Here is a 12,353-nt window from a genome sequence, read left to right as displayed (position 1 = left end):
TCATCATCTTCTTCTCTCGTCTCTGCATCTACAATTCTGTAATATGTATTTCTATACTATTTCTTTCTCAATTAGAAAATATTGGAGTTTCCAAATATGGTCTCTGCGGCAAGGAAAAGTAATCCAACGGTCGAATCAAGCTTCGTGACTCATGAGGTTCAGACTGCTGGATGATGATAAGGTAGACCATCAATGGTTTCCCTTGACTTACATCGGCGGAAAAGGACTCAATGCACCATTTTGTTTGATCTTTTGCGGCAAATCCGAATTCCCTCTGCAGCTGAATTAGGATCGGCTCCTTACATAGCGCACCTCACACCGATCTCATGGTCCCATCCTACAGTGTATTGAGAGCATCTCAGATGAATAATAACATAAAAGTATGAGAGATATTTCCGGTAGATGGTGGGATGTGCCTTTGAGGTTGGTGTGAAGAGATCAACTTCAGTCAATGCGAGGCCTATTGAAACAACTTTTATAACCTTGCATTGGGAATATCTCCGTTCCTATGTACTTTATTTTATGGGGAGATATTTTTCAAGGGATTCTAGCTGATAAAGGCAACTTTTGCCTTTAATATCAATAAAAATAATATTTTTACATAAAAATCAAAATGGGGTAACTTTTATTAGAAAAATATCAAAAAAGGGCAGTCGCTCGTCTTCCTCCTCTGGCTATGTATTCACCCACTTCGACGGTGCAGGAGGGGGCAGAGGAGGCATTCCGCCTCTGTATCCAGCTCTAAAGAACTGCACATCTCAGCTCCCATTAATGTTGAAATGGAAATACCCATCCATCGAGGCTGCACCCCACTCTATCTTGCACACTTAAAGTAAAGAAGAAACCCAGAATACATCAATGGACGAGGATGTCCTATATGTGGTTGATGAGACCAAAGGAGTGCTCAGGAGATATAATTCTTATGGGGATTGCTAGGAGGAGCTCATTCAATCAGCCCATCTCAAAGGAGTAGTGCAAATTGCAACCAGTGGGGGTAAGGTTTGTGCTATTCGTTCACATGGTGGCAGAATTGCAGTGGTGGATGTCATCGCTAGACCACCGCAATTGTGGGTTGTGGATCCACCACCGGCATTGCAAGCTGTTGTTGTTCATATCTTGCCGAGGATGACAAGGCTGGTACCATGACTGTTGTAACCAACATTATTGCCAGCGATGGGGGACGATCCTTTTTCCGGGGAAAGGCCTCTTTTTTCTTTCTTTTTTTTTACAGTATTTTTTCAGAAAAGTACAGATACACACGATGCAGAATTCTGAATTCCAGCCCCCTACTACTAGCCCTCTCCCCCCTATATATAAAAATAGTATTTTTTATTGATATTAAGGGCAAAAAGTTGCCCTTATATGCTATTATCCCTATTTTCAATGCAAGAAGATCGGATCTGTTCCTCACACCTGACGTCTCATAGGCTCCTCACACACACATCCTACCATGCATTGGAAACATCTCCTATACTTATTAGTTATTATTCACGGGAGATGTGCCTGTGAGGCGCCCATTTGTGAGGACGGCTCAATGCAAAGCCATAAAGATGTTTGAACGGCCTCTAGTGTGAGATGTGCTATAGAGGAACAGATCTTTACAGAGCACGCCTTACAACCACCACACAGCCACATCCTACCCTGTACTGGGAACATCTTCCCATGAATAATAAATTCAAATACAGGAGATGCTTCCAATGTGCCATAAGGTCACTCCGACACAGTTCCACTTCTTCGTTAATCGCCATTGAGATCACATCAGCCCCGCGCATTGGGAACATTTTCCGCATTTGTATGTTAACTTGTGGTGACACTCCTCTACAGTTTAACTCACAAGTCACAATGCTGGGCCAATCACAAGAATCCAACGTCAGCGTGAATTCGTGGGACCACATCAATGTGGCATTCCAGAACGCCCGATGCCATGCCACGTCATTTCCCCACCTGGCCGCCAGTTACGATAGGATAGATTAGTAGGAGACAAAGTTTGATAAGAAATGTTAGCCACGTGGCATACGCGACTTTTTGAATGATTCCGAAGTCCAAATCTTTTTTGAAAAGCCATATCTGACCACCGGAAGGCGGTAGCTTGGTTTTAAACGCCCATATCTGACCACCGCAAGCCGCAAGCACGTCGCCGAAGAAACAGAGAGAAAAGCTTCCGCTTGGCATTTGCCGGAAAAGTCGAAATCCATTCATGGCCGCGATTATAGGTTACTATTTTGCAAAATACTTGCGAAGTTTTCTGAATTTTCTTATATTGTTTTGGGGAGATAGAGGTGGGGTTTAGGGTTTTTGGTGATTGGTTTGAGGTTTCCGTATTTTTAGTTAACTGATTTTTTTGGGGACTTATTTTCTGATGAACAATCTGCATTCCTGATTGTATATTTTAGTTTTTGATCTTGTAGAAATTCTATTTCATGTTTGGACTTGAACTAGATTTTCAACTCTGAATTTTGGTTTTGATGTATGGCCTCTGCCTCTGTTTCTGCATTGTCTAATTCGGTTTTCTCTTCACACAATTCAGTCCATACGAAGATGTATGATTGGTTATCTAGGGTTTTCTGTGTCTTACTTCCACCTTAAAGTTTCTTTTCTCTTCACACAGAAACTTAGGTGAATGGAATTCTTCGTTTTTAATATTCCCTATAATTTATATTATAATAAGGCTATGTTTGGTTTGAAGGAAAAGGTAGGGAAAGGAAGGGAAATGTAGGGAAACCTTTACAAATCTTGTATTAGGTTTCCCTGTCTTTCCCTTCCTTTCCCTACTTTTTCCTTCAAACCAAACACAGCCTAAGTGATTTTATAGGATTGTTTTTTTCTATTGAATTTTCAATTTGTAGAAGATACATTTGTGAATCTTATCAAGTGATGGTTCCCTTTGTTGTTTATATACAGGTTACTAGGTCAGTTTATTTGGAATCTTAGGTTTAAAGTCAATGGGTGCGCCTAAGCAGAAGTGGACGCCTGAAGAAGAAGCTGCACTTAGAGCTGGAATTGCTAAACATGGGCCAGGCAAATGGAAAATAATACTAAGAGACCCAGAATTCAGCCATGCATTGGCTTCACGTTCGAATGTGGACCTCAAGGTATTGATTATCTGGCATTAATTCACTAAACGAGAATATAAGTAAGTTCTTCTAGGAAGAAACTAGATATGCTGGGGTTGTTGGGTTTTTTCAGACTTAATCTTTCAGATGGAATCTTTGTCATCCTTTGCTACAATATCATAAAATAATGATCTCTTCTATTATATATATTATTTTGTTTACTGGACAGCAAATATAATAGGTGGTGTTTGCGACAGACATCAGAAATTTGTTATCTTGCATTTAATATCTTTTTTGTGAATTTTTTCCTGATGGATTTACATCTAACATCTTATCATGTGATGTTTGCCTGTTGTCCTGGATGTTTAGATCTTGAGCTACCTTTTGCATTATCCTGGGTTCTTAGATTATGTGAAAAAGATAACTGATAGGTCCTCATCATCATCTAAGCCTTATCTCCCAGCTATATGGGGTTGGTACATAAGTCATTTGGCTATACATTCCCAATACTATTAGACTACTTTACTCTTTTTTTATGGAATCATTAAAATTACTTTCTTGGTACAATTTTAATCGATACCCCATTAAAAGCTTTCTCATTGAATGATAAGGGAGTATCGATAGGTTGGCTGGCAGGCCTTGTGGGAAACAAAAATGTTGTCCTCCAGACTTCCCCAAGCATGTATAATATTGGATATACAGAAAACAAATAACCAACACTAAGCAATAACTCTCAGAGTCTCAGGTCAGGTGATTTTAACTGGTCTGATGGTTCCTTTGAAAAGATAAGAGGCTCATCAGAGGGTTTATGATGACCACTTGTAAGAAAAGGGATAAGGATGAGGATTCTTTTTTTTTCTCCTTTTTATTTTTTGGATGGGGGGGGGGGGTGGGGTGGGGGCTGGACAAGAGGGTGTCTTGCATTTTACAATTAACTGGACCGAGCGGAATTATATTTGTTTTTATTGGATTATAACTGGCACTGATGTATGATTTTTCATATCTAGACAGGACAAATACAGAAATGTGAAAGTTATGGAGAATGGAGGTGGATCACGGGAGAGGGCTAGGTTATTAATGAAATGGAATCAACAGATCCCCAAGCATGATGATTATCAGAAGGCTTCTTCTGATCCAAAAAATGATCAGATGGCTTCTAGCACAGAAATTGGGAGCATAAAAGATGAAATTATTGATGCTAAGCCTCTTGCTATTTCTGGTCCAGAAAAATTGGCAGAGAATTCCAGTCCGTTGAAGAATTCAATTTCAAGGTAGGAATCATGTTTTTATAATTCTTTGCATAGAGAGGTTCATTTTTCTTGAGATAATTAAGTATATTCTGCAAGACCAAAACTCCCTAGCAGTCCAGAGTGCCGAATTTGTAATTACCAATCTTAATTTATGCAATTACTGAAAATTCGTATCATGGCAGTACTAATATAGTTATGTTGACATATGATAGGCTATAGTTATATTGGCATATTGTTATTACTTGGGCATGCAAATGCTATCGATTTGTATGAGCTATAGCCTCGGAATCACCCTCATCATAATGCTTAAGATATCCCTTTCTATGATTTTGGTTATTATTAATCCAAAAAATGGTACACCAATTAGATGATCCATATCAAGAAAAATGCAAGTACAAACATTGAATGGTATTCATTTCTTTGGTTTATATGCAACCTATGGAATTCACTACTCATTTTTTACTGATGTATCTTTAGGCTAGAGGATCTAATATTGGAAGCTGTAGCCATATTAAAGGAGCGAAATGGATCTAACAAGAGTGCTATAGCAACATATATAGAGGTATTATTCTTCATCCGCTCCCCCAGAAAAAAGGACACAAAAGGAGTAGTGGATTAATGTCTCTAAATTTTGTTCTTAACAAACAGAAGTGGGACTATCTGAAGTCCAATATTTTGTTCACTTGGATATGTTGTCTTTGAATTTCTTTACTTGCAAAATACATCCATTATTTGAATAGAAACTGTTTTGTCTTTGAATGGCATAAAAAAAGGCCATTACCCAATGTTGGTCCCAGCTCTCTGGGGTCTTGGGAGGGGTAGACTGGGTGTTGTCCTTCACAACCAAAAATGGTACTTTCCTAACCTATGGCATAAGAGTTTGAAAGGCATAAAGTTTAGAAAATAATGCAGACCCAAGGTCACAGCAATCCTTCAGTTGATACTTGATAGGTTTCAGGGCATGATCCAAAGTTCCAAAGTCCAAACATCTACAGACCTCAACCGTGGTCCTTATACTGGATTCCAGTTTTAAATTCCCAAATAACACATTTTTATTTCTACAGATTGTAGATTCTGAAATCACCAGTTTGTCCAGTGAACCGAGTTTTTTATTCTTCTATAGTTATACCCTGTATCTATTTTACCATAATTAGTTCATATCTTAATTGAAGCCCTGAAATTTTCCACTAAACAGACTTTATATTTTTGTTCAAATTATGTTTATTTCTATATGGAAATTATTTCTAACATTAACAGTTGTCATTGCATAGGAAAAATACTGCAGAGTCCAAAAGTTCAACAAGGTCTTGAGTATGAAGTTAAATGCTTTGGTATCAAGTGGAAAACTCATAAAGGTAAAAGACTCTACAACCCTCTTATTAGTAACTAGTCCAATGTCATGCAAGGTGATAAAAATTGTGTGAAGGTAGCCACTTTGCCCTTGAAACCCTGGAAATCTTGTTTAAATACTGAGAAATTTGGATGAACAAAGTGTGTATAAAGCTACCCACCAAAAATTGTAGCATGTTTAAATCTTGAGATCAAGTTACATGTTAGTTTTCTAATCCTGTAGAACCCATTTAATCTCTTGACTTGTGGATAAGATTTGCATGTAACTGGGTTTAAGCTTTAAGTCAGTTTCTCTCTAGAAGAAATAACATGTGTTAACCAAGTATCCGTCAAAGACAGCTCTTCTCTCAAATATTCACCATTTCAGCCAATATAGTTAAGCCATCATGTCTACTATTGCCTTTGGCAGGTAAATCGCAAGTACCGGCTTCCATCAAGTCAAGCTCTGCTAGAAGAAAGAAAACCTGACGCTCCACTTCCACCATGTCCAATTCTGCTGGAAGAAAGAAAACCTGGCGTTCTACTTTTGGAGGGAAGGCCGATAGAATGCAAAAAAATCGAAGAAAAAGATGTCAAGCCTCTTACAAAGTTTCAGATTGATGCTGAACTTCAAAAGATGAGGAACATGACTGCAGAGGAGGTAGCTGCTGCTGCCGCTAAGGCAGTTGCAGAGGCAGAAGCAGCAATGGCAGAAGCTGAAGCAGCAGCTCGGGAAGCAGAGATGGCAGAAGCTGATGCAGAAGCTGCACAAGCATTTGCTGAAGCAGCAAGGCTAACTTTGAAAAACTTAACTGCTTCAGCTGTGGGAGTAATCTCTCTCTCTCTCTCACACACACACACGCACACACACTCACACACTCACATGCAGACATAAGGTGGGGGATGGATAAGATAGCATGGAAAAAATAATCAAGAATTAGGTGATTCTGTAAAGACTACTGGAACAGACCAACAGAAAGCAGTTAATCAGTTTTACAAGAGGAGGCCACATCAGCACAACTAATCGTCCACTTGCAACAGCTGTAACAGAAAGAAATCAAAGATTGTAAACAATATAAGTAGTGAAGCACAAAGAGAAATAAGACAGTAATTCTTTCGGCATTAATCTCTCTCTCTCCTTCCAACGAATTCAAGAGGTTGGCTCCCTCGAAGAGTCCTGAGTTAGGCAGGTTCCTAACATATCAGAGCTAGCATGACCAACACAAGAAACACGTCAGTAGACACCCGAGTGGATCAGATGGAGGTAGAGATCCATCGAATGTCTTCAGATCTCAAAGAAATGGAGGAAGGTTTCATTGCTCTCCTCAATCAGCTGGAGCAAGTGGCAATGAACAACGACAGAGGAAGCCAAGAAGAGCGCAGCAATGAAAACAACCGTAGAACAGGGCCGGCGGCAACGAGAGCAGCCAAAATCGATTTCCCCATCTTCTCAGGCGGCAACCCAACTCCCTAGATTCTCAAAGCCGAACGGTACTTCGATTACCATGAGACACCTGGGCAAGACAGGGTAGCTTTGGCTTCTGCGCATCTTGAAGGGTAAGCTATCCTCTGGTTTCAATGGTACCGACGGGGGCACCCTCGTTAAAATTGGGCAAACTTCACTGATGCCATGACTATCCGTTTTGGATCGTCTGGGTTCGAAGATCATGATGAGAGTTTGGCAAAGCTACGACAGGTGGGATCAATTAAAGATTACCAGATGGAGTTCGAAAAGCTAGCCGTGAGAGTCCAAGGGTGGACGGAGAAGGCGCTTGTGGGAAGCTTCGTCGACGGCCTAAAAGAAGAACTACGACTAGAAGTGAAGGCGATCAACCCACTTCATTCATAAATGCAGCAACACTAGCAAGATTGTATGAGGATAAGTTCGCTCAAGCAAGAAAGGTGCAATGGCCATGGGGTCCAGGAACCAGGACCACAACACCAAACAAAGAGGAAGGAATATTGCGCCCATGCCCATTGGTTCCTTTCAAACGGCTGACCTGGGTAGAGATGCAAGCCCGTAGAGACAAAGGACTTTGTTACAACTACAAAGAGAAATTCGGGTCGGGCCATTGGTGCAAGAAACAACAAGCATTTCTCCTCCAAATAAATGCCGAAGAGGAAGACAACCTCACCGGTTGCAGGGAATCTAACCCAAGGTGGGAAATACAACCTAATGGCACACCTGAAATATCTCTACAAGCCCTTACGGGACTTGCGTCCCCTCAAACAATGAGAGTTGCAGGGCTAATCTAGGGACGCCAAGTGTCAACCCTCATAGACAGTGGCAGTTCCCTTAACTTCATAACTCAAGTCTTGGTGGATAAAATGAGACTCCCAGTTCACCCAACAACTTTTACGGTTCATGTGGCCAACGGTAATAGCCTATCTTGCAATAGCATTTTCATGGGCTTACCACTAAAGGTTCAGGGTCACCAGTTTGCGGTGGACCTATATCCTCTTCATCTCATTGGAGTGGACATGGTGCTAGGCATTCAATGGTTAAGACAGCTAGGGTCCGTTATCTATGACTGGGCCCATCTCACCATGGACTTCACATCAGGGAACTCTACAGTCCATCTACAAGGGCAAACATGGAAGGGTCCAAGGCCCATCAATCTTGCAACATTAACAAAGCAAATGGGAGATCCAGATCAGCCCACATTCATGCACATGGACTCAAATTGGACCAGCCCATCTTTAGCTAACAGTAGCCCAAATGGGCCTAGAGACTTCCAAAGCCGCCTACAACAACTCCTTCAGCAATATGGCAGCATGTTAGAAGAATCCCAAGAACTTCCACCATGCTGGGAGCATGACCACCGCATCCCCCTCATGCCGAGAGCTGCCCCAACCAATGTAAGACCCTACCGATACCCTTACTTTCAAAAATTTGAAATCGAGAAGCAAGTTCAAGATATGCTTAAGTAAGGAATAATACAACCCAATCACAGCCCATTCCCTTCACCAGTATTATTAGTCAAAAAGAAGGATGGGACGTGGCGATTTTGTATTGATTACAGATCCCTTAACAATATCACCATTAAAGACCGATTTCCAATACCGGTCAGTGATGAGCTGCTTGATGAACTCAGTTAACTCACCATATTCTCAAAATTAGATTTACGAGCTGGGTATCATCAAATAAGGGTACATAGGGAGGATGTTCACAAAACGACTTTCAGGACCCATGATGGCCACTATGAGTTCCTGGTCATGCCATTTGGGCTGACCAATGCTCCAGCCACATTTCAAGCATTAATGAACGACATATTCTGGCCATATTTACGTAAGTTCATCTTTGTTTTCTTTGATGATATATTGGTCTATAGCCCCAATTGGGAGGAACATCAGAATCATCTACAGGTCACCCTAGCAACACTTGAGGCCCACCAATTGTTCGCTAAAGAGTCCAAGTGCTCCTTTGGACAAAACCAAGTTCACTACTTGGGACATGTTGTAGAGAACGGAACTATAGCGGCCGACCCAGATAAAATCTCTAGTATAATGGGCTAGCCGCAACTCAAAAGTGTGAGAGTTGAGGGCTTTCTTGGGCCTGACTGGGTACTACTGCCGCTTCATCAAAACTACGGCCTAATAGCTACCCTGTTGACCCAATTGCTGAAACAAGATGCTTTTCACTGGTCAACCCAGGCCCAACAAGCTTATGAGTAGTTGAGACAGGCAGTTGTGAGCCCTCCAACATTAGCATTGCTCGATTTCACAAAAGACTTCATCATTGAGTGTGATGCCTCCGGTCAAGGTGTTGGGGCTGTTCTCATGCAAGAGGGGCGACCACTAGCCTTTTTCAGCAAGGCTTTAACATCATCACAAAAGTGGGCTAAATTAGTTTATGAACGAGAATTAATAGCAGTGGTCTTAGCAGTCCAACGTTGGCGATCTTACTTGCTCGGTAGACGGTTCATAATTCGGACCGACCATCAAAGTTTGAAGTTCTTATTGGATCAATCAGTCCTATCCCCGGAACAACGATGGATATCCAAGCTACTGGGGTACGACTACATAATTGAATACAAAATAGGGGCTGCTAATCAGGTGGCTGACGCCCTCTCACGGCACCCACAATCATTTCAGTTACTAGTATCTTCCCCAACTTCTCCACTCCTAGATCTACTTCGGAAAGAAGCCCAATCCCATAGAGAGTTACAGCAGTTGAAGGCCCAAGTATTGGCAAATCCCTCACTGCACCCTGGGTACACCATTAAGAATGTTCTACTCTTCTTCAAAGGACGCCTGGAAATTCCAACGGATTCTGCTCATCTCAGGAAGCTCCTGGAATTATTCCATGCCTCATCCACAGGTGGCCACTCTGGCATCCTACGAACACAAAAACACATCGCCACACAATTCCATTGAAAAGGCATGCGTACATCTATCCAGAACTTCATAGCCGGGTGTGCAGTATGCCAACAAAACAAGTCGGCCACTATAACACCAGCAGGCCTCTTGCAACCACTCCCAATACCAACCCAAGTTTGGGGTGATATATCAATGGATTTCATCACAAGATTGCCCGTTTCTGCCAGCAAAACAGTTATCCTTGTGGTAGTGGATAGATTGACGAAATATAGTCATTTCCTTCCTCCATCACACCCATTTACAGCAGTCACAGTTGCTGAATTGTTCCTCTGGGAAATTGTACGCCTACACAGGCTCCCCAGCTCAATTGTATCATACAGTGATCCTATTTTTATGAGTCATTTCTGGGCTGAGCTTTTTTGCCTACACGGGGTTAAACTCTTCAAGTCAACTAGCTATCACCCCCAATCTGATGGACAGACAGAGGCGGTTAACAAGAGTCTCGAGACATATCTGAGATACTTTGTAGGAGATCGACCAAGACAATGGGTGAAGTGGATCCACAGGGCTGAATGGTGGTACAACACCACTTTCCATAGCGCCGCTGGGATGACACCTTTCAGAGCTCTATATGGTCAGGATCCTCCCCTTCTACTTCCTTGTGAAAAAGGGACCACCACAGTAGCGGCCTTAGAAGAACAGCTGACACAACGAGATGAGGTGTTAAAGGAACTGAGACATCATCTCTTACAGGCACAGCAATGGATGAAGCACACCTATGATAAACATCACAAGAATGTCCAATATGAAGTCGGTGATTGGGTGTTTCTCAAATTATAACCTTTCAGACAGATTTCAGTTGCAAGCCGACAGTGGAAGCCCACGCTATTTTGGACCATTTAAAATCCTTGAGAGAATAGGGGCAGTGACCTATAAACTGCACCTTCCGGCAACATCAAAACTGCACCCTGTATTCCATATCTCCTTACTGAAGAAAGGGCCGAAGCCAGGAGTCATTACAAGTGCGACCCATCCCACATTTTCAGAGGAAGGACTAGTGCAGATTGATCCAGCCCACATCATTGATTTTAGATGGGTGGACCGGGTTGGAAGAATCATACCAGAAGCATTAGTTGTTTGGTCTAAACTCCCAGAAGAGGATGCAACTTGGGAATCCTACTTAGGTCTGCAATATTTTCCCACATTAGACCTTGAGGGCAAGGTCACTCTAAAGGAGAAGGGGGGATTGTAAAGACTACTGGAACAGACCAACAGAAAACAGTTAATCAGTTTTACAAGAGGAGGCCACGTCAGCACAACTAATCATCCACTTACAACAGCTGTAACAGAAAGAAATCAAAAACTGTAAACAGTACAAGTAGTGAAGCACAAAGAGAAATAATACAGTAATTCTTTCGGCATTAATCTCTCTCTCCTTCCAACGAAGTTCGTAACAGATTCTAACGAATCTGACCTTCGAAAGCCTGTTGACTGGTCACCAAAAGTTTGTTGACTATTCAGATCAGTGCAAAGTTTCAATTAACTGGGCACCATAGGGTTCTTTTGCCATGCAGAAATTGCAGCAGCCATTCTGGGGTCAAACGAACCTACCAGATCTGACATTGCTGTTCTGTACTAGCATTTAACAGCTAATACCTGCATAAGATCAATCTTAATATTTTTATTCCTTGTAGTGGTGATATTTACAGGAATCTTTTGCTTCTGCAGATGGTTCACGGTTGACCATAAACATCATGATTCAGCTCAAGGAAAAATCAACATCTCAAGACTGTTCCTCATTTTGTTCATAGAACCCCGGTCACTCGTATAGGGACTGGTGGGTGCATTGAACAGGTTTTCGGATTTAAAAATCATATTGTAAAGAAGAGGAAGTTTCCAATTTTTTGTGGACTTATTCTGTGTTGATCTCAGATTTTTTGACTTAAATGAGCTTTGATGGTAGAGCTGTTGATGAGATATGTCAAAGAAAATGAGTATACATGTATTGGTTCATTTTTGTAGATAAAGCCCAAAAAAAGCTTCTTTTTGGCATTGCATTGGGTCTCAACTTCTCTATTTGTACTGGCTTCAATTTTAAATATCAATCATCACTTGTAGTGTTTAGTGGGGGATCATGGTAGCAAGGTTCAAAATATCGATATGCCCGATATGCCGGTATGGGCGTATCGGGTGAATTGATACTATTTTTTTTTTGTTATTTTATTTTTTTTTTCTGAAACCGGTTCAGGGGGTGGTTTAGGTCTCTTCCATCCCTTGAACCGGTCAGATCTCCGATACACCCATTATAGGGGCATATCGGTGGGATTCCGGAATGATATGTATCAGTCAATATAGGCCGATACGTATCGGTACTTTGAACCTTGCATGATAGCATGTCAAG

At 41.5% G+C, this 12,353-nt stretch overlaps 1 protein-coding gene across 3 annotated transcripts; it reads left to right on the top strand.

Moving 5' to 3' along the window:
- Positions 1 to 2,060: 2,060 nt before the first annotated feature.
- Positions 2,061 to 12,004, top strand: LOC104588339 (single myb histone 1-like). Of its 3 annotated transcripts, XM_010246221.3 has the most exons (7): positions 2,061 to 2,213; positions 2,902 to 3,092; positions 4,065 to 4,324; positions 4,781 to 4,865; positions 5,575 to 5,658; positions 6,063 to 6,461; positions 11,681 to 12,004. In XM_010246221.3, exons 2-7 carry the CDS (start codon positions 2,943 to 2,945, stop codon positions 11,693 to 11,695), a joined length of 993 nt encoding a protein of 330 aa, XP_010244523.1. In that variant the 5' UTR covers positions 2,061 to 2,213; positions 2,902 to 2,942; the 3' UTR covers positions 11,696 to 12,004. The 3 variants fall into 3 exon arrangements, with proteins under 3 accessions (XP_010244523.1, XP_010244522.1, XP_010244524.1); XM_010246220.3 differs by having other exon boundaries at positions 6,063 to 12,004; XM_010246222.2 differs by having other exon boundaries at positions 2,063 to 2,213; positions 4,061 to 4,324; positions 6,063 to 12,004.
- The last annotated feature ends 349 nt before the right edge of the window (positions 12,005 to 12,353 follow it).

The sequence above is a fragment of the Nelumbo nucifera genome, chromosome 3 (assembly GCF_055504915.1).
Source record: "Nelumbo nucifera cultivar China Antique chromosome 3, China Antique-T2T, whole genome shotgun sequence".
In the NCBI taxonomy this organism is placed as follows: domain Eukaryota; kingdom Viridiplantae; phylum Streptophyta; class Magnoliopsida; order Proteales; family Nelumbonaceae; genus Nelumbo; species Nelumbo nucifera.
The sequence above is the reverse complement of the archived record's forward strand: the minus strand, read 5'-3'. Positions and strand labels throughout refer to the sequence as shown.

What these genes read in the sequence shown, in the direction of transcription:
- LOC104588339 (XM_010246220.3), top strand. Translation starts at nt 2,943, where the DNA reads ATGGGTGCGCCTAAGCAGAAGTGGACGCCTGAAGAAGAAGCTGCACTT. An exon ending in GTTCGAATGTGGACCTCAAG is followed by an intron (nt 3,093 to 4,064) that starts GTATTGATTATC and finishes ATATCTAGACAG; the next exon opens with GACAAATACAGAAATGTGAA. An exon ending in TTGAAGAATTCAATTTCAAG is followed by an intron (nt 4,325 to 4,780) that starts GTAGGAATCATG and finishes ATGTATCTTTAG; the next exon opens with GCTAGAGGATCTAATATTGG.